Here is a 22,500-nt window from a genome sequence, read left to right as displayed (position 1 = left end):
GCCCACTGACACCCCTATCAGACCAGTCAGCCCACTGACACCCCTATCAGACCAGTCAGCCCACTGACTCCCCTATCAGACCAGTCAGCCCACTGACTCCCCTATCAGACCAGTCAGCCCACTGACACCCCTATCAGACCAGTCAGCCCACTGACACCCCTATCAGATCACAGTCAGCCCACTGACTCCCCTATCAGACCAGTCAGCCCACTGACACCCCTATCAGACCAGTCAGCCCACTGACACCCCTATCAGACCAGTCAGCCCACTGACACCCCTATCAGACCAGTCAGCCCACTGACACCCCTATCAGATCACAGTCAGCCCACTGACACCCCTATCAGATCACAGTCAGCCCACTGACACCCCTATCAGATCACAGTCAGCCCACTGACTCCCCTATCAGACCAGTCAGCCCACTGACTCCCCTATCAGACCACAGTCAGCCCACTGACTCCCCTATCAGACCAGTCAGCCCACTGACACCCCTATCAGATCACAGTCAGCCCACTGACACCCCTATCAGACCAGTCAGCCCACTGACACCCCTATCAGATCACAGTCAGCCCACTGACACCCCTATCAGACCAGTCAGCCCACTGACACCCCTATCAGACCAGTCAGCCCACTGACACCCCTATCAGACCAGTCAGCCCACTGACACCCCTATCAGACCACAGTCAGCCCACTGACACCCCTATCAGACCACAGTCAGCCCACTGACTCCCCTATCAGACCACAGTCAGCCCACTGACACCCCTATCAGACCAGTCAGCCCACTGACAACCCTATCAGATCACAGTCAGCCCACTGACACCCCTATCAGACCAGTCAGCCCACTGACTCCCCTATCAGATCACAGTCAGCCCACTGACACCCCTATCAGATCACAGTCAGCCCACTGACACCCCTATCAGACCAGTCAGCCCACTGACTCCCCTATCAGACCACAGTCAGCCCACTGACTCCCCTATCAGATCACAGTCAGCCCACTGACACCCCTATCAGATCACAGTCAGCCCACTGACACCCCTATCAGACCAGTCAGCCCACTGACACCCCTATCAGACCAGTCAGCCCACTGACTCCCCTATCAGACCAGTCAGCCCACTGACTCCCCTATCAGACCAGTCAGCCCACTGACTCCCCTATCAGACCAGTCAGCCCACTGACACCCCTATCAGACCAGTCAGCCCACTGACACCCCTATCAGACCAGTCAGCCCACTGACTCCCCTATCAGATCACAGTCAGCCCACTGACTCCCCTATCAGACCAGTCAGCCCACTGACACCCCTATCAGACCAGTCAGCCCACTGACTCCCCTATCAGACCAGTCAGCCCACTGACACCCCTATCAGATCACAGTCAGCCCACTGACTCCCCTATCAGATCACAGTCAGCCCACTGACTCCCCTATCAGATCACAGTCAGCCCACTGACACCCCTATCAGATCACAGTCAGCCCACTGACACCCCTATCAGACCAGTCAGCCCACTGACACCCCTATCAGACCAGTCAGCCCACTGACTCCCCTATCAGACCAGTCAGCCCACTGACACCCCTATCAGATCACAGTCAGCCCACTGACTCCCCTATCAGACCAGTCAGCCCACTGACTCCCCTATCAGACCAGTCAGCCCACTGACACCCCTATCAGATCAGTCAGCCCACTGACTCCCCTATCAGACCAGTCAGCCCACTGACTCCCCTATCAGACCACAGTCAGCCCACTGACTCCCCTATCAGATCACAGTCAGCCCACTGACACCCCTATCAGATCAGTCAGCCCACTGACTCCCCTATCAGACCAGTCAGCCCACTGACACCCCTATCAGATCAGTCAGCCCACTGACTCCCCTATCAGACCAGTCAGCCCACTGACTCCCCTATCAGACCAGTCAGCCCACTGACTCCCCTATCAGACCACAGTCAGCCCACTGACTCCCCTATCAGATCACAGTCAGCCCACTGACACCCCTATCAGACCAGTCAGCCCACTGACTCCCCTATCAGACCACAGTCAGCCCACTGACACCCCTATCAGACCAGTCAGCCCACTGACACCCCTATCAGATCAGTCAGCCCACTGACACCCCTATCAGACCAGTCAGCCCACTGACTCCCCTATCAGATCACAGTCAGCCCACTGACACCCCTATCAGCCCAGTCAGCCCACTGACACCCCTATCAGATCAGTCAGCCCACTGACACCCCTATCAGACCAGTCAGCCCACTGACTCCCCTATCAGACCAGTCAGCCCACTGACACCCCTATCAGACCAGTCAGCCCACTGACACCCCTATCAGACCACAGTCAGCCCACTGACACCCCTATCAGACCAGTCAGCCCACTGACTCCCCTATCAGATCACAGTCAGCCCACTGACTCCCCTATCAGACCAGTCAGCCCACTGACACCCCTATCAGACCAGTCAGCCCACTGACACCCCTATCAGACCAGTCAGCCCACTGACACCCCTATCAGACCAGTCAGCCCACTGACACCCCTATCAGACCAGTCAGCCCACTGACTCCCCTATCAGATCACAGTCAGCCCACTGACACCCCTATCAGATCACAGTCAGCCCACTGACTCCCCTATCAGACCAGTCAGCCCACTGACACCCCTATCAGACCACAATCAGCCCACTGACTCCCCTATCAGACCACAGTCAGCCCACTGACACCCCTATCAGATCACAGTCAGCCCACTGACACCCCTATCAGATCACAGTCAGCCCACTGACACCCCTATCAGATCACAGTCAGCCCACTGACTCCCCTATCAGACCAGTCAGCCCACTGACTCCCCTATCAGATCACAGTCAGCCCACTGACACCCCTATCAGATCAGTCAGCCCACTGACTCCCCTATCAGACCACAGTCAGCCCACTGACACCCCTATCAGATCACAGTCAGCCCACTGACACCCCTATCAGACCAGTCAGCCCACTGACACCCCTATCAGACCAGTCAGCCCACTGACTCCCCTATCAGATCAGTCAGCCCACTGACTCCCCTATCAGACCACAGTCAGCCCACTGACACCCCTATCAGACCAGTCAGCCCACTGACTCCCCTATCAGATCAGTCAGCCCACTGACTCCCCTATCAGACCAGTCAGCCCACTGACTCCCCTATCAGATCACAGTCAGCCCACTGACTCCCCTATCAGATCACAGTCAGCCCACTGACTCCCCTATCAGACCAGTCAGCCCACTGACTCCCCTATCAGACCAGTCAGCCCACTGACTCCCCTATCAGACCAGTCAGCCCACTGACTCCCCTATCAGATCACAGTCAGCCCACTGACACCCCTATCAGATCACAGTCAGCCCACTGACTCCCCTATCAGACCAGTCAGCCCACTGACACCCCTATCAGATCACAGTCAGCCCACTGACTCCCCTATCAGATCACAGTCAGCCCACTGACTCCCCTATCAGATCAGTCAGCCCACTGACTCCCCTATCAGATCACAGTCAGCCCACTGACTCCCCTATCAGACCAGTCAGCCCACTGACACCCCTATCAGATCACAGTCAGCCCACTGACACCCCTATCAGACCAGTCAGCCCACTGACACCCCTATCAGACCACAGTCAGCCCACTGACTCCCCTATCAGACCAGTCAGCCCACTGACTCCCCTATCAGACCAGTCAGCCCACTGACACCCCTATCAGACCAGTCAGCCCACTGACACCCCTATCAGACCAGTCAGCCCACTGACACCCCTATCAGACCAGTCAGCCCACTGACACCCCTATCAGATCACAGTCAGCCCACTGACTCCCCTATCAGACCAGTCAGCCCACTGACACCCCTATCAGACCAGTCAGCCCACTGACTCCCCTATCAGACCAGTCAGCCCACTGACACCCCTATCAGACCAGTCAGCCCACTGACTCCCCTATCAGACCAGTCAGCCCACTGACACCCCTATCAGACCAGTCAGCCCACTGACTCCCCTATCAGACCAGTCAGCCCACTGACACCCCTATCAGATCACAGTCAGCCCACTGACACCCCTATCAGACCAGTCAGCCCACTGACTCCCCTATCAGACCAGTCAGCCCACTGACACCCCTATCAGATCACAGTCAGCCCACTGACACCCCTATCAGATCACAGTCAGCCCACTGACACCCCTATCAGACCAGTCAGCCCACTGACACCCCTATCAGACCAGTCAGCCCACTGACTCCCGTATCAGTTCACAGTCATCCCACTGACACCCCTATCAGACCAGTCAGCCCACTGACTCCCGTATCAGTTCACAGTCATCCCACTGACACCGCTATCAGATCACAGTCAGCCCACTGACACCCCTATCAGACCAGTCAGCCCACTGACACCCCTATCAGACCAGTCAGCCCACTGACTCCCCTATCAGACCAGTCAGCCCACTGACACCCCTATCAGACCACAGTCAGCCCACTGACTCCCCTATCAGACCAGTCAGCCCACTGACTCCCCTATCAGACCAGTCAGCCCACTGACACCCCTATCAGACCAGTCAGCCCACTGACACCCCTATCAGACCACAGTCAGCCCACTGACTCCTCTATCAGACCAGTCAGCCCACTGACACCCCTATCAGATCACAGTCAGCCCACTGACTCCCCTATCAGACCAGTCAGCCCACTGACTCCCCTATCAGACCACAGTCAGCCCACTGACACCCCTATCAGATCACAGTCAGCCCACTGACTCCCCTATCAGACCAGTCAGCCCACTGACTCCCCTATCAGATCACAGTCAGCCCACTGACTCCCCTATCAGACCAGTCAGCCCACTGACACCCCTATCAGACCACAGTCAGCCCACTGACTCCCCTATCAGACCAGTCAGCCCACTGACACCCCTATCAGATCAGTCAGCCCACTGACACCCCTATCAGATCACAGTCAGCCCACTGACTCCCCTATCAGATCACAGTCAGCCCACTGACACCCCTATCAGACCAGTCAGCCCACTGACTCCCCTATCAGATCACAGTCAGCCCACTGACTCCCCTATCAGACCAGTCAGCCCACTGACACCCCTATCAGACCAGTCAGCCCACTGACTCCCCTATCAGATCACAGTCAGCCCACTGACACCCCTATCAGACCAGTCAGCCCACTGACTCCCCTATCAGACCAGTCAGCCCACTGACACCCCTATCAGACCAGTCAGCCCACTGACTCCCCTATCAGACCAGTCAGCCCACTGACACCCCTATCAGACCAGTCAGCCCACTGACTCCCCTATCAGACCAGTCAGCCCACTGACTCCCCTATCAGACCAGTCAGCCCACTGACTCCCCTATAAGATCACAGTCAGCCCACTGACACCCCTATCAGATCACAGTCAGCCCACTGACTCCCCTATAAGATCACAGTCAGCCCACTGACACCCCTATCAGACCAGTCAGCCCACTGACACCCCTATCAGACCAGTCAGCCCACTGACTCCCCTATCAGATCACAGTCAGCCCACTGACTCCCCTATCAGATCACAGTCAGCCCACTGACACCCCTATCAGACCAGTCAGCCCACTGACTCCCCTATCAGACCAGTCAGCCCACTGACACCCCTATCAGACCACAGTCAGCCCACTGACTCCCCTATCAGACCAGTCAGCCCACTGACACCCCTATCAGACCAGTCAGCCCACTGACACCCCTATCAGACCACAGTCAGCCCACTGACTCCCCTATCAGATCACAGTCAGCCCACTGACACCCCTATCAGATCACAGTCAGCCCACTGACTCCCCTATCAGACCAGTCAGCCCACTGACACCCCTATCAGACCAGTCAGCCCACTGACACCCCTATCAGACCACAGTCAGCCCACTGACTCCCCTATCAGATCACAGTCAGCCCACTGACACCCCTATCAGATCACAGTCAGCCCACTGACTCCCCTATCAGATCACAGTCAGCCCACTGACACCCCTATCAGACCAGTCAGCCCACTGACACCCCTATCAGATCACAGTCAGCCCACTGACTCCCCTATCAGACCAGTCAGCCCACTGACACCCCTATCAGACCAGTCAGCCCACTGACTCCCCTATCAGACCAGTCAGCCCACTGACTCCCCTATCAGATCACAGTCAGCCCACTGACTCCCCTATCAGACCAGTCAGCCCACTGACTCCCCTATCAGACCAGTCAGCCCACTGACTCCCCTATCAGATCACAGTCAGCCCACTGACACCCCTATCAGACCAGTCAGCCCACTGACTCCCCTATCAGACCAGTCAGCCCACTGACACCCCTATCAGACCAGTCAGCCCACTGACACCCCTATCAGACCACAGTCAGCCCACTGACTCCCCTATCAGATCACAGTCAGCCCACTGACACCCCTATCAGACCAGTCAGCCCACTGACTCCCCTATCAGACCAGTCAGCCCACTGACTCCCCTATCAGACCAGTCAGCCCACTGACTCCCCTATCAGACCAGTCAGCCCACTGACTCCCCTATCAGACCAGTCAGCCCACTGACACCCCTATCAGACCAGTCAGCCCACTGACACCCCTATCAGACCACAGTCAGCCCACTGACTCCCCTATCAGATCACAGTCAGCCCACTGACACCCCTATCAGACCAGTCAGCCCACTGACTCCCCTATCAGACCAGTCAGCCCACTGACACCCCTATCAGACCAGTCAGCCCACTGACACCCCTATCAGATCACAGTCAGCCCACTGACACCCCTATCAGATCACAGTCAGCCCACTGACTCCCCTATCAGATCACAGTCAGCCCACTGACACCCCTATCAGACCAGTCAGCCCACTGACACCCCTATCAGACCAGCCAGCCCACTGACACCCCTATCAGACCAGTCAGCCCACTGACTCCCCTATCAGATCACAGTCAGCCCACTGACTCCCCTATCAGATCACAGTCAGCCCACTGACTCCCCTATCAGACCAGTCAGCCCACTGACACCCCTATCAGATCACAGTCAGCCCACTGACTCCCCTATCAGACCAGTCAGCCCACTGACTCCCCTATCAGACCAGTCAGCCCACTGACTCCCCTATCAGACCACAGTCAGCCCACTGACTCCCCTATCAGATCACAGTCAGCCCACTGACACCCCTATCAGATCAGTCAGCCCACTGACACCCCTATCAGACCACAGTCAGCCCACTGACACCCCTATCAGATCACAGTCAGCCCACTGACACCCCTATCAGACCACAGTCAGCCCACTGACTCCCCTATCAGATCACAGTCAGCCCACTGACACCCCTATCAGATCACAGTCAGCCCACTGACACCCCTATCAGACCACAGTCAGCCCACTGACTCCCCTATCAGACCACAGTCAGCCCACTGACACCCCTATCAGATCACAGTCAGCCCACTGACACCCCTATCAGACCAGTCAGCCCACTGACACCCCTATCAGATCACAGTCAGCCCACTGACTCCCCTATCAGACCAGTCAGCCCACTGACACCCCTATCAGACCAGTCAGCCCACTGACACCCCTATCAGATCACAGTCAGCCCACTGACACCCCTATCAGACCAGTCAGCCCACTGACTCCCCTATCAGACCACAGTCAGCCCACTGACTCCCCTATCAGATCACAGTCAGCCCACTGACACCCCTATCAGACCAGTCAGCCCACTGACTCCCCTATCAGATCACAGTCAGCCCACTGACACCCCTATCAGACCAGTCAGCCCACTGACACCCCTATCAGACCAGTCAGCCCACTGACTCCCCTATCAGACCACAGTCAGCCCACTGACACCCCTATCAGATCACAGTCAGCACACTGACACCCCTATCAGATCACAGTCAGCACACTGACACCCCTATCAGACCAGTCAGCCCACTGACACCCCTATCAGACCAGTCAGCCCACTGACACCCCTATCAGATCACAGTCAGCCCACTGACACCCCTATCAGACCAGTCAGCCCACTGACACCCCTATCAGACCAGTCAGCCCACTGACTCCCCTATCAGACCACAGTCAGCCCACTGACTCCCCTATCAGACCAGTCAGCCCACTGACACCCCTATCAGACCAGTCAGCCCACTGACTCCCCTATCAGACCACAGTCAGCCCACTGACTCCCCTATCAGACCAGTCAGCCCACTGACACCCCTATCAGACCAGTCAGCCCACTGACTCCCCTATCAGACCAGTCAGCCCACTGACACCCCTATCAGACCAGTCAGCCCACTGACTCCCCTATCAGACCACAGTCAGCCCACTGACTCCCCTATCAGACCAGTCAGCCCACTGACACCCCTATCAGACCAGTCAGCCCACTGACTCCCCTATCAGATCACAGTCAGCCCACTGACTCCCCTATCAGATCACAGTCAGCCCACTGACACCCCTATCAGACCAGTCAGCCCACTGACACCCCTATCAGACCAGTCAGCCCACTGACACCCCTATCAGACCAGTCAGCCCACTGACTCCCCTATCAGACCAGTCAGCCCACTGACACCCCTATCAGACCAGTCAGCCCACTGACTCCCCTATCAGACCACAGTCAGCCCACTGACACCCCTATCAGACCAGTCAGCCCACTGACACCCCTATCAGATCACAGTCAGCCCACTGACACCCCTATCAGACCAGTCAGCCCACTGACTCCCCTATCAGATCACAGTCAGCCCACTGACACCCCTATCAGACCAGTCAGCCCACTGACACCCCTATCAGATCACAGTCAGCCCACTGACACCCCTATCAGACCAGTCAGCCCACTGACACCCCTATCAGACCAGTCAGCCCACTGACACCCCTATCAGATCACAGTCAGCCCACTGACACCCCTATCAGACCACAGTCAGCCCACTGACTCCCCTATCAGACCAGTCAGCCCACTGACACCCCTATCAGACCAGTCAGCCCACTGACACCCCTATCAGACCAGTCAGCCCACTGACTCCCCTATCAGACCAGTCAGCCCACTGACTCCCCTATCAGACCAGTCAGCCCACTGACACCCCTATCAGATCACAGTCAGCCCACTGACTCCCCTATCAGATCACAGTCAGCCCACTGACACCCCTATCAGACCAGTCAGCCCACTGACTCCCCTATCAGACCAGTCAGCCCACTGACTCCCCTATCAGACCAGTCAGCCCACTGACACCCCTATCAGACCAGTCAGCCCACTGACTCCCCTATCAGACCACAGTCAGCCCACTGACACCCCTATCAGACCACAGTCAGCCCACTGACACCCCTATCAGATCACAGTCAGCCCACTGACTCCCCTATCAGATCACAGTCAGCCCACTGACACCCCTATCAGACCAGTCAGCCCACTGACACCCCTATCAGACCAGCCAGCCCACTGACACCCCTATCAGACCAGTCAGCCCACTGACACCCCTATCAGACCAGTCAGCCCACTGATACCCCTATCAGATCAGTCAGCCCACTGACTCCCCTATCAGACCAGTCAGCCCACTGACACCCCTATCAGACCAGTCAGCCCACTGACTCCCCTATCAGACCAGTCAGCCCACTGACTCCCCTATCAGACCAGTCAGCCCACTGACACCCCTATCAGACCAGTCAGCCCACTGACTCCCCTATCAGACCAGTCAGCCCACTGACTCCCCTATCAGACCAGTCAGCCCACTGACTCCCCTATCAGATCACAGTCAGCCCACTGACTCCCCTATCAGACCAGTCAGCCCACTGACTCCCCTATCAGACCAGTCAGCCCACTGACACCCCTATCAGACCAGTCAGCCCACTGACACCCCTATCAGATCACAGTCAGCCCACTGACTCCCCTATCAGACCAGTCAGCCCACTGACACCCCTATCAGACCAGTCAGCCCACTGACACCCCTATCAGATCACAGTCAGCCCACTGACTCCCCTATCAGACCAGTCAGCCCACTGACACCCCTATCAGACCAGTCAGCCCACTGACACCCCTATCAGACCAGTCAGCCCACTGACACCCCTATCAGACCAGTCAGCCCACTGACTCCCCTATCAGACCACAGTCAGCCCACTGACACCCCTATCAGATCAGTCAGCCCACTGACACCCCTATCAGACCAGTCAGCCCACTGACACCCCTATCAGACCAGTCAGCCCACTGACTCCCCTATCAGACCAGTCAGCCCACTGACTCCCCTATCAGACCACAGTCAGCCCACTGACACCCCTATCAGACCAGTCAGCCCACTGACACCCCTATCAGATCACAGTCAGCCCACTGACACCCCTATCAGACCACAGTCAGCCCACTGACACCCCTATCAGATCACAGTCAGCCCACTGACTCCCCTATCAGACCAGTCAGCCCACTGACACCCCTATCAGACCAGTCAGCCCACTGACTCCCCTATCAGACCACAGTCAGCCCACTGACACCCCTATCAGACCAGTCAGCCCACTGACTCCCCTATCAGATCACAGTCAGCCCACTGACACCCCTATCAGATCACAGTCAGCCCACTGACTCCCCTATCAGACCAGTCAGCCCACTGACTCCCCTATCAGATCACAGTCAGCCCACTGACTCCCCTATCAGACCAGTCAGCCCACTGACTCCCCTATCAGACCAGTCAGCCCACTGACTCCCCTATCAGATCACAGTCAGCCCACTGACTCCCCTATCAGACCACAGTCAGCCCACTGACTCCCCTATCAGATCACAGTCAGCCCACTGACACCCCTATCAGACCACAGTCAGCCCACTGACACCCCTATCAGACCAGTCAGCCCACTGACTCCCCTATCAGATCACAGTCAGCCCACTGACTCCCCTATCAGACCAGTCAGCCCACTGACACCCCTATCAGACCAGTCAGCCCACTGACTCCCCTATCAGATCACAGTCAGCCCACTGACTCCCCTATCAGACCAGTCAGCCCACTGACACCCCTATCAGACCAGTCAGCCCACTGACTCCCCTATCAGATCAGTCAGCCCACTGACACCCCTATCAGACCAGTCAGCCCACTGACTCCCCTATCAGATCACAGTCAGCCCACTGACTCCCCTATCAGACCAGTCAGCCCACTGACTCCCCTATCAGATCACAGTCAGCCCACTGACTCCCCTATCAGATCACAGTCAGCCCACTGACTCCCCTATCAGACCAGTCAGCCCACTGACACCCCTATCAGACCACAATCAGCCCACTGACTCCCCTATCAGACCAGTCAGCCCACTGACACCCCTATCAGCCCACTGACACCCCTATCAGACCAGTCAGCCCACTGACACCCCTATCAGCCCACTGACACCCCTATCAGACCAGTCAGCCCACTGACACCCCTATCAGACCAGTCAGCCCACTGACACCCCTATCAGATCACAGTCAGCCCACTGACTCCCCTATCAGCCCAGTCAGCCCACTGACACCCCTATCAGCCCAGTCAGCCCACTGACACCCCTATCAGACCAGTCAGCCCACTGACACCCCTATCAGACCAGTCAGCCCACTGACTCCCCTATCAGACCAGTCAGCCCACTGACTCCCCTATCAGACCAGTCAGCCCACTGACACCCCTATCAGACCACAGTCAGCCCACTGACACCCCTATCAGACCAGTCAGCCCACTGACACCCCTATCAGACCACAGTCAGCCCACTGACTCCCCTATCAGATCACAGTCAGCCCACTGACTCCCCTATCAGATCACAGTCAGCCCACTGACACCCCTATCAGACCAGTCAGCCCACTGACTCCCCTATCAGATCACAGTCAGCCCACTGACTCCCCTATCAGACCAGTCAGCCCACTGACACCCCTATCAGATCAGTCAGCCCACTGACACCCCTATCAGACCAGTCAGCCCACTGACACCCCTATCAGACCAGTCAGCCCACTGACACCCCTATCAGACCACAGTCAGCCCACTGACACCCCTATCAGACCAGTCAGCCCACTGACTCCCCTATCAGACCACAGTCAGCCCACTGACTCCCCTATCAGACCACAGTCAGCCCACTGACACCCCTATCAGACCAGTCAGCCCACTGACTCCCCTATCAGACCAGTCAGCCCACTGACTCCCCTATCAGACCAGTCAGCCCACTGACTCCCCTATCAGATCACAGTCAGCCCACTGACTCCCCTATCAGACCAGTCAGCCCACTGACTCCCCTATCAGACCAGTCAGCCCACTGACTCCCCTATCAGACCAGTCAGCCCACTGACACCCCTATCAGACCACAGTCAGCCCACTGACACCCCTATCAGACCAGCCAGCCCACTGACTCCCCTATCAGACCACAGTCAGCCCACTGACTCCCCTATCAGACCACAGTCAGCCCACTGACTCCCCTATCAGACCACAGTCAGCCCACTGACTCCCCTATCAGATCACAGTCAGCCCACTGACTCCCCTATCAGATCACAGTCAGCCCACTGACTCCCCTAGTTTGATGAAGAAACACACGAGAGAAATTGCGAAACCAAAAACACAAGACGCCCAGAAAAACGTATCTTACGCCTTTGCACTGGTGAATCACTAAAACAAAACAGAAACACCAGAAGAACCTGTAGACTCTAACCACTTCTGGGAAAATTGAAAAACAAACAACAAGACCAAATGGAGACGTCCGGATAAAGCACTTCTCCAATCTTTGTGCCCCTTAACAGAGAACAAACAGCATAAACATAGCCAACATTAAATGCAAATCTTAGAATCAACTATTAAATACTACCAGTCCCCCTGGATGAGCCAATTCAAGTTGCATTTGTTTTATTATTGGTCCCCAATAAGTATACTAGCCTGTACTAGCCTGTACTAGCCTGTACAAGCATATACTAGCCTGTACTAGCCTGTACAAGCCTGTACTAGCCTGTACTAGCCTGTACTAGCCTGTACTAGCCTGTACTAGCCTGTACTAACCTTTACTAGCCTGTACTAACCTGTACTAGCCTGTACTAGCTTGTAGTAGCCTGTACTAGCCTGTACTAACCTGAACAAGCCTATACTAGCCTGTACTAGCCTGTACTAGCCTGTACTAGCCTGTACTAACCTGTACTAGCCTGTACTAGCCTGTACTAACCTGTACTAGCCTGTACTAGCCTGTACTAGCCTGTACTAGTAACTTTGTAGGCCACATGTGCTGCACTAGAAACGCATGTCCTCTCCCTGCTTCATGGTCTGAACGATGTACATAATTCATATCACACAGTATAAAACAGAATAGTGCAGCGGTCTAAGGCACTACATCTCCGTACACTACAGGCGTCACTACAGTCCCTGGTTCGATTCCAGGCTGTATCACATCCGGCCGTGATTGGGAGTACCATAGGGAGGCGTCGTCCGGGTTTGGCACCAGGGTAGGCCGTCTTTGTAAAGAATTTGTTCATAACTAAATAAAAGTGTCAAACTAGTGACAGGGGCTGTTCTGGGCAGCGGTCTCTCCTTGTCCTCTGAAAACAACATGTTCTTGAGTCGGGCTATCGCTCAAATAGGGATGGGTTCAGAAACACACACACACACACACAAACACAAACACACACACACACACACACACATTACACACACACACACACATATTACACACACACATCACACACACACATTACACACACACACTAGACATACACACCCAGACCCCCCAGGTGTCTCTTACCCAGGTGAGGATGGAGAAGAAGCAGAAGGCAACAGCAGCCCTGGCGGCGTCGGAGCCCTGAGCCAATGGGAGCTCTTCTTCTGTAGTCTGCTGCCACTGATTGGCCAGGAAACAGAAACCCACCAACCACAGGAAGCTGGCCAGTGCTGGTGGGGCGGGACCAACAGGATAGATGGTTTAGAAAACATACCTTCTAGAGATAACATGACGTGTGGATGTGTGTGTGTATGTACATAATGTGTGTGTGTGTACCAGAGAAGACCATGTCGATGAGAGTTGCTCTCCTCCTGAGTCGGACACTGTGGATGGTGGGGAAGTAGATGTCTAGAACCAGGAAGCAGACGCTGCCTAGGAAACAGACCACGCCCACGGTAACGCCGTAGTTACAGGCATCAGCGTTCTTATTGAAGACGCATAGCAACCGCTCGCTGCCGATGTTCATGTAGCCTTCATTCACTATACAGCTGAACACTACCATAGAGAATACCTGGAGGAGAAAAAAATACTAGTTAATTACTTATAGGGATATGATTCAATACAGCTGTAACATTGATGTTTTGTCAATTTTGGGAGGGAGAGGGAGGGCGAGAGAGGAGGGAGGGTGAGATGAGTGGGAGAGGAGAGAGAGGAGAGGGGGGGAGAGGGAGATGGAAAGAGAGGGGGAGAGTTAGGAGAGAGAGTAGAGGGGGAGAGGAGAGAGGGGAGAGGGGGGAGAGGAAAGAAGAGGGAGGAGAGAGAGGAGAGGGAATGGGAGAGGGAGAGGAGAGGAGAGAGAGAGGAGAGAGAGGAGAGGGAATGGGAGAGAGAGAGGAGAGGAGAGAGAGAGGAGAGGAGAGAGACGAGAGGGAATGGGAGAGAGAGAGGGAGGAGAGAGAGTAGAGGGGGAGAGGAGAGAGAGGAGAGAGAGGAAGGGAAAGAGAGGAGAGGAAAGAGAAGAGGGAGGAGAGAGGTCAGTCAGTCAGTGGATAAAGTTAGTTCGGAGATCATTGATATTTACTGAGCAGTAGGACTTCTAAATGACTTCACACCAATAGTTGAACACACACACACACGCGCGCGTTGCTGCACTGTAAAACCAACAACCTCCATACTGTAGTTGAACACACACACACACACACGCGTTGCTGCACTGTAAAACCAACAACCTCCATACTGTAGTTGAACACACACACGCGCGCGCGTTGCTGCACTGTAAAACCAACAACCTCCATACTGTAGTTGAACACACACACGCGTTGCTGCACTGTAAAACCAACAACCTCCATACTGTAGTTGAACACACACACGCGTTGCTGCACTGTAAAACCAACAACCTCCATACTGTAGTTGAACACACACACACGCGCGCGTTGCGGCACTGTAAAACCAACAACCTCCATACTGTAGTTGAACACACACACACACACGCGCGCGCGTTGCTGCACTGTAAAACCAACAACCTCCATACTGTAGTTGAACACACACACACGCGCGCGCGCGTTGCTGCACTGTAAAACCAACAACCTCCATACTGTAGTTGAACACACACACGCGCGTTGCTGCACTGTAAAACCAACAACCTCCATACTGTAGTTGAACACACACACACGCGTTGCTGCACTGTAAAACCAACAACCTCCATACTGTAGTTGAACACACACACACACGCGCGCGTTGCTGCACTGTAAAACCAACAACCTCCATACTGTAGTTGAACACACACACACACACACGCATTGCTGCACTGTAAAACCAACAACCTCCATACTGTAGTTGAACACACACACACACACACGCGCGCGTTGCTGCACTGTAAAACCAACAACCTCCATACTGTAGTTGAACACACACACACACACGCGTTGCTGCACTGTAAAACCAACAACCTCCATACTGTAGTTGAACACACACACGCGTTGCTGCACTGTAAAACCAACAACCTCCATACTGTAGTTGAACACACACACGCGTTGCTGCACTGTAAAACCAACAACCTCCATACTGTAGTTGAACACACACACGCGTTGCTGCACTGTAAAACCAACAACCTCCATACTGTAGTTGAACACACACACGCGTTGCTGCACTGTAAAACCAACAACCTCCATACTGTAGTTGAACACACGCGCGCGTTGCGGCACTGTAAAACCAACAACCTCCATACTGTAGTTGAACACACACACGCGTTGCTGCACTGTAAAACCAACAACCTCCATACTGTAGTTGAACACACACACACACGTTGCTGCACTGTAAAACCAACAACCTCCATACTGTAGTTGAACACACACACACACACGCGTTGCTGCACTGTAAAACCAACAACCTCCATACTGTAGTTGAACACACACACGCGCGCGTTGCTGCACTGTAAAACCAACAACCTCCATACTGTAGTTGAACACACACACACACACACACGTTGCTGCACTGTAAAACCAACAACCTCCATACTGTAGTTGAACACACACACACACACACACACACACACGCGCGTTGCTGCACTGTAAAACCAACAACCTCCATACTGTAGTTGAACACACACACACACACACGCGCGTTGCTGCACTGTAAAACCAACAACCTCCATACTGTAGTTGAACACACGCGCGCGTTGCGGCACTGTAAAACCAACAACCTCCATACTGTAGTTGAACACACACACACGCGCGTTGCTGCACTGTAAAACCAACAACCTCCATACTGTAGTTGAACACACGCGCGCGTTGCGGCACTGTAAAACCAACAACCTCCATACTGTAGTTGAACACACACACACACGCGTTGCTGCACTGTAAAACCAACAACCTCCATACTGTAGTTGAACACACACACGCGTTGCTGCACTGTAAAACCAACAACCTCCATACTGTAGTTGAACACACACACGCGTTGCTGCACTGTAAAACCAACAACCTCCATACTGTAGTTGAACACACGCGCGCGTTGCGGCACTGTAAAACCAACAACCTCCATACTGTAGTTGAACACACACACGCGTTGCTGCACTGTAAAACCAACAACCTCCATACTGTAGTTGAACACACACACACGCGTTGCTGCACTGTAAAACCAACAACCTCCATACTGTAGTTGAACACACACACACACACACACGCGTTGCTGCACTGTAAAACCAACAACCTCCATACTGTAGTTGAACACACACACACACACACACGCGCGTTGCTGCACTGTAAAACCAACAACCTCCATACTGTAGTTGAACACACACACACACACGTTGCTGCACTGTAAAACCAACAACCTCCATACTGTAGTTGAACACACACACGCGCGCGCGTTGCTGCACTGTAAAACCAACAACCTCCATACTGTAGTTGAACACACGCGCGCGTTGCGGCACTGTAAAACCAACAACCTCCATACTGTAGTTGAACACACACACACGCGCGTTGCTGCACTGTAAGACCAACAACCTCCATACTGTAGTTGAACACACGCGCGCATTGCGGCACTGTAAAACCAACAACCTCCATACTGTAGTTGAACACACGCGCGCGTTGCTGCACTGTAAAACCAACAACCTCCATACTGTAGTTGAACACACGCGCGCGTTGCTGCACTGTAAAACCAACAACCTCCATACTGTAGTTGAACACACACACACAACATTACCCCCGTTGCTGCACTGTAAAACCAACAACCTCCATACTGTAGTTGAACACACACACGCGTTGCTGCACTGTAAAACCAACAACCTCCATACTGTAGTTGAACACACACACACACGCGTTGCTGCACTGTAAAACCAACAACCTCCATACTGTAGTTGAACACACACACACACGCGTTGCTGCACTGTAAAACCAACAACCTCCATACTGTAGTTGAACACACACACGCGTTGCTGCACTGTAAAACCAACAACCTCCATACTGTAGTTGAACACACACACGCGTTGCTGCACTGTAAAACCAACAACCTCCATACTGTAGTTGAACACACACACGCGCGTTGCTGCACTGTAAAACCAACAACCTCCATACTGTAGTTGAACACACACACACGCGTTGCTGTAAAACCAACAACCTCCATACTGTAGTTGAACACACACACGCGTTGCTGCACTGTAAAACCAACAACCTCCATACTGTAGTTGAAAAGCTGAAAGAGCAGTTCCACCTCCACAGGAGTCGTGGAAACGCCGTTTGTTGTTGTTGTTGTTGTTGTTGTATACTTCAGTTTAACGCCCCACTAAGCCTCCAATCATTTCCCAGTGTGCCTTGCCTTTTCGATCCAACAGTTACATCCCATGACTGTATTATTTTAGTAACAGAGAAACGGTTGTTGAATTCGTTGATTTTCAGTTCTGTGTCCTTCACCCAAGTGAGTTCCTAGGAGAATATTATCATTATAATTTAACCATTACATACATCGTCAGGCCTTATAAACTCATAGTTTACAGGCCACATCGGGCCTTATACAGCGGCCTAAAACTCATGGTTTACAGGCCACATCGGGGCTTATACAGCGGCCTGAAACTCATGGTTTACAGGCCACATCGGGCCTTATACAGCGGCCTGAAACTCATGGTTTACAGGCCACATCGGGCCTTATACAGCGGCCTGAAACTCATGGTTTACAGGCCACATCGGGGCTTATACAGCGGCCTGAAACTCATGGTTTACAGGCCACATCGGGCCTTATACAGCGGCCTGAAACTCATGGTTTTACAGGCCACAGGGCCTGCAAGTTGGGTTGCAAAATTCCACGAAAGTTCCCAAAACATTTTCCAGTGATCTTCCAACAAGAATTTCTGGAAAACCTGTGAAATTTACCAGAATGATTTTCAACCCTAAACTGTAAATCACATTATGCTGCAAAGTGATGTGTAATTCCTATTGGAATCATTAAGCTAGCCAACAGTATTAAACTACAGGATATAGTCTACTGTATTATAAACCAGCTAGATCAGACAACATTACCCCCTGTGTCATTATAAACCAGCTAGGTCAGACAACATTACCTCCTGTGTCATTATAAACCAGCTAGGTCAGACAACATTACCCCCTGTGTCATTATAAACCAGCTAGGTCAGACAACATTACCCCCTGTGTCATTATAAACCAGCTAGGTCAGACAACATTACCCCCAGTGTCATTATAAACCAGCTAGGTCAGACAACATTACCCCCTGTGTCATTATAAACCAGCTTGTTCAGACAACATTACCCCCTGTGTCATTATAAACCAGCTAGGTCAGACAACATTACCCCCTGTGTCATTATAAACCAGCTAGTTCAGACAACATTACCCCCTGTGTCATTATAAACCAGCTAGTTAAGACAACATTACCCCCTGTGTCATTATAAACCAGCTAGTTCAGACAACATTACCCCGTGTCATTATAAACCAGCTAGGTCAGACAACATTACCCCCTGTGTCATTATAAACCAGCTCGTTCAGACTACATTACCCCCTGTGTCATTATAAACCAGCTAAGTCAGACAACATTACCCCCTGTGTCATTATAAACCAGCTAGTTCAGACAACATTACCCCCTGTGTCATTATAAACCAGCTAGTTCAGACAACATTACCCCCGGTGTCATTATAAACCAGCTAGTTCAGACAACATTACCCCCTGTGTCATTATAAACCAGCTAGGTCAGACAACATTACCCCCTGTGTCATTATAAACCAGCTAGGTCAGACAACATTACCCCTCTGTGTCATTATAAACCAGCTAGGTCAGACAACATTACCCCCTGTGTCATTATAAACCAGCTAGGTCAGACAATAGCTAAAACTAGTCATTCCCATCTCTTTGTTATGATGTTATATTGACCATATAGCCTAATGTTATATTATGGTCAGACAGACAACATTACCTCATCACCAAGCGTTGTCATAATCACATTGATCGCCTTCTGTAAATGGTTTTACTGTTTGGCTCTGTGCGGTAAACGATACCGACATCAACATAACAACAAAACACAGAGAGAAGGTGTTTTAAAGGAACGGAGCGAGACTCTCCCTCCATGTTGGTGGGGATGTTGGCCTAATCCCCGGAGACGGAGGATGACAACGGGGAAAACACCCGGACGAACAAACAAACACGGTTTTAGAACCGGATGACGCACAGTCTGATATTACAGCGATGGGGATCTTTTATAGACATTATAGACTCCTATATATATATACAGGCAGGCTACACATATACGTCTCGGTGGTCTGTCTCACCCAGCACAGTAGTCTGAGGATGGTCCGCGGCTGTTTGACAAAGACCACCGGATCAAAGTGCGAGCTCCCGGATTTACCGGGAAGAAACGAGCCCACCGGCTCCATCCCTCCGTCTAATTCCTTTATCTATTTTATCTATCGGTTTTAAATGTCTTCTTTATTTATCCGTTACTCCTCCTAGTTCCAGTGGCGTTGAGATATCCTGTCCTCCGGTCTGGTCTCGCATTGCGGCTGGCGCCCACCTCGTCACGTCGCAGAACGAACAAGCTGAGCTGCTGCTGTGATTCACACCGGAGTCCCGACGCGCACACTCACTGCCGGCTCTACAGCGCCCCGGTGTCTCTTCCTGTGGGAACCGAATAGCTATTAAATAACCGCCAGACAGTGCACCGGGAATAGGCCTGTCTGGAAATACAGTCTTGATTAGTAATAATATTGAAATAGCCAAATAAACTCTCTGTATTTAGAATCCTAGGCTACTTTGACAAGAGAGCCAATAAGGATTAATTGTTTTACCTTTTCACACAACAGTGAAAGTTCCCTGTTTGAGTGACACCTGCAGCACACTACTACTACTACTCTCTCTCTCTCTCTCTCTCTCTCTCTCTCTCTCTCTCTCTCTCTCTCTCTCTACCTCTCCCTCTCTACCTCTCTCTCTCTCTACCTCTCTCTCTCCTTCTCTCTCTATATTCAATTCAAAGGGAGCATACGTTTACATTGTCAAAGCAAGTGAAATAGATAATAAACAAAGGGAAACACAAAAGTTTTAAAAGAATAGAGACATTTCAAATGTTCTATGGACTATTTTTCTTTTATGATATATTTAATAACAATAAAATCAATCAATAAAAATAAAATAAAAAGACAAACATTGACTTTCATTGTTGAGGACAAAACATGGTGGTACATGGTGGTACATGGTGGTATGTGGTGGTACATGGTGGTACGTGGTGGTACGTGGTGGTACGTGGTGATACATGGTGGTACATGGTGATACATGGTGGTACGTGGTGATACGTGGTGGTACGTGGTGGTACGTGGTGGTACGTGGTGGTACGTGGTGGTACGTGGTGGCACGTGGTGGTACGTGGTGGTACATGGTGATACATGGTAGCACATGGTGGTACATGGTGGTACATGGTGGTGCATGGTGGTACATGGTGGTACGTGGTGGTACGTGGTGGTACATGGTGGTACATGGTGATACATGGTGGTACGTGGTGGTACGTGGTGATACGTGGTGGTACGTGGTGGTACGTGGTGGTACGTGGTGGTACGTGGTGGTACGTGGTGGCACGTGGTGGTACGTGGTGGTACGAGGTGGTACATGGTGGTACATTGTGGTACGTGGTGGTACATGGTGGTACATGGTGGTACGCGGTGGTACGTGGTGGTACATTGTGGTACATGGTGGTACATGGTGCTACATGGTGGTGCATGGTGGTACATGGTGGTGCATGGTGGTACATGGTGGTACATGGTGGTACGCGGTGGTACGCGGTGGTACATGGTGGTACGCGGTGGTACGTGGTGGTTCATGGTGGTTCATGGTGGTACGCGGTGGTACATGGTGGTACATGGTGCTACATGGTGGTACATGGTGGTACATGGTGGTGCATGGTGGTGCATACATTGGGCAGGAGGTTAGGAAGTGCAGCTCAGTTTCCACCTCATTTTGTGGGCAGTGGGCACATAGCCTGTCTTCTCTTGAGAGCCATGTCTGCCTATGGCGGCCTTTCTCAATAGCAAGGCTATGCTCACTGAGTCTGTACATAGTCTAAGCCTTTCTCAATAGCAAGGCTCTGCTCACTGAGTCTGTACATAGTCTAAGCCTTTCTCAATAGCAAGGCTATGCTCACTGAGTTCATAGTCTAAGCTTTCCTTAACTGCCTCCTGGGTGGTGCAGTGGTCTAAGGCAGTGCTCGCTGTGCAACCAGAGATTCTGGGTTCAAGCCCAGGCTCATGGCCAGGAGGCTCGTGACCGGGAGGACTCCTGTGGCAGGCTGGGTGCAGTGCATGCTGACCAGGTTGTTTCCTCCGACACATTGGTGCGGCTGGCTACCGGGTTGGATATGCGTTGTGTCAGAAGCAGTGTGGTTGAGTTGTGTTTCAGAGGACGAGTGGCTCTTCCACTCACCCGAGTCCGTATGGAGTTGCAGCGATGAGACAGTGACTAATTGGATACCATTAACAAAGGGGGTAAATATGCATATTTTAAATAAAGCTTTCCTTAAGTTTGGGTCAGTCACTGTGGTCAGCTGTGCCACTGTGTACTCTCTGTTTAGGGACAAATAGAATAGAATAGTTCTCTTTGTTGCTTTTTTGCGTTATACACAAAGTATATTTTTTGCTAAATTCTGCGTGCAGAGTCTCAATTGGGTGTTTGTCCCATTTTGTGAATTATTGGTTAGTGAGCGGACCCCAGACCTCACAACCATAAAGGGCAATGGGTTCTATAACTGATAGAAGTATTTATGGTCAGAACCTCACAACCATAAAGGGCAATGGGTTCTATAACTGATAGAAGTATTTATGGTCAGAACCTCACAACCATAAAGGGCAATGGGTTCTATAACTGATTGAAGTATTTATAGTCAGAACCTCACAACCATAAAGGGCAATGGGTTCTATAACTGATTGAAGTATTTATAGTCAGAAGCTCACAACCATAAAGGGCAATGGGTTCTATAACTGATTGAAGTATTTATA

General features: G+C 52.6%; 1 protein-coding gene and 1 pseudogene across 1 annotated transcript in view; one reads left to right on the top strand and one right to left on the bottom strand.

The window, feature by feature from the left end:
• The window catches only part of LOC135536237 (synaptogyrin-3-like), a 23,763-nt gene extending 3,650 nt beyond the window's left edge, over nucleotides 1–20,113 (bottom strand). The window contains exons 1-3 of the mRNA XM_064962604.1: nucleotides 19,792–20,113; nucleotides 13,860–14,094; nucleotides 13,608–13,753 (exon numbers count right to left, since the gene is read on the bottom strand). Of these exons, the coding sequence (XP_064818676.1) occupies nucleotides 13,608–13,753; nucleotides 13,860–14,094; nucleotides 19,792–19,896 (486 nt within the window). The 5' untranslated portion in view covers nucleotides 19,897–20,113. The remainder of the gene's footprint in view (nucleotides 1–13,607; nucleotides 13,754–13,859; nucleotides 14,095–19,791) is intronic.
• A 1,155-nt stretch (nucleotides 20,114–21,268) lies between these two features.
• Nucleotides 21,269–22,500, top strand: part of LOC135536230 (voltage-dependent T-type calcium channel subunit alpha-1H-like) — a 30,747-nt pseudogene continuing 29,515 nt past the window's right edge.

The sequence above is a fragment of the Oncorhynchus masou genome, unplaced genomic scaffold (genome assembly GCF_036934945.1).
Source record: "Oncorhynchus masou masou isolate Uvic2021 unplaced genomic scaffold, UVic_Omas_1.1 unplaced_scaffold_580, whole genome shotgun sequence".
NCBI classification, from domain to species: Eukaryota; Metazoa; Chordata; class Actinopteri; order Salmoniformes; family Salmonidae; genus Oncorhynchus; species Oncorhynchus masou.
This window is presented reverse-complemented; position numbering and strand designations above follow the sequence as displayed.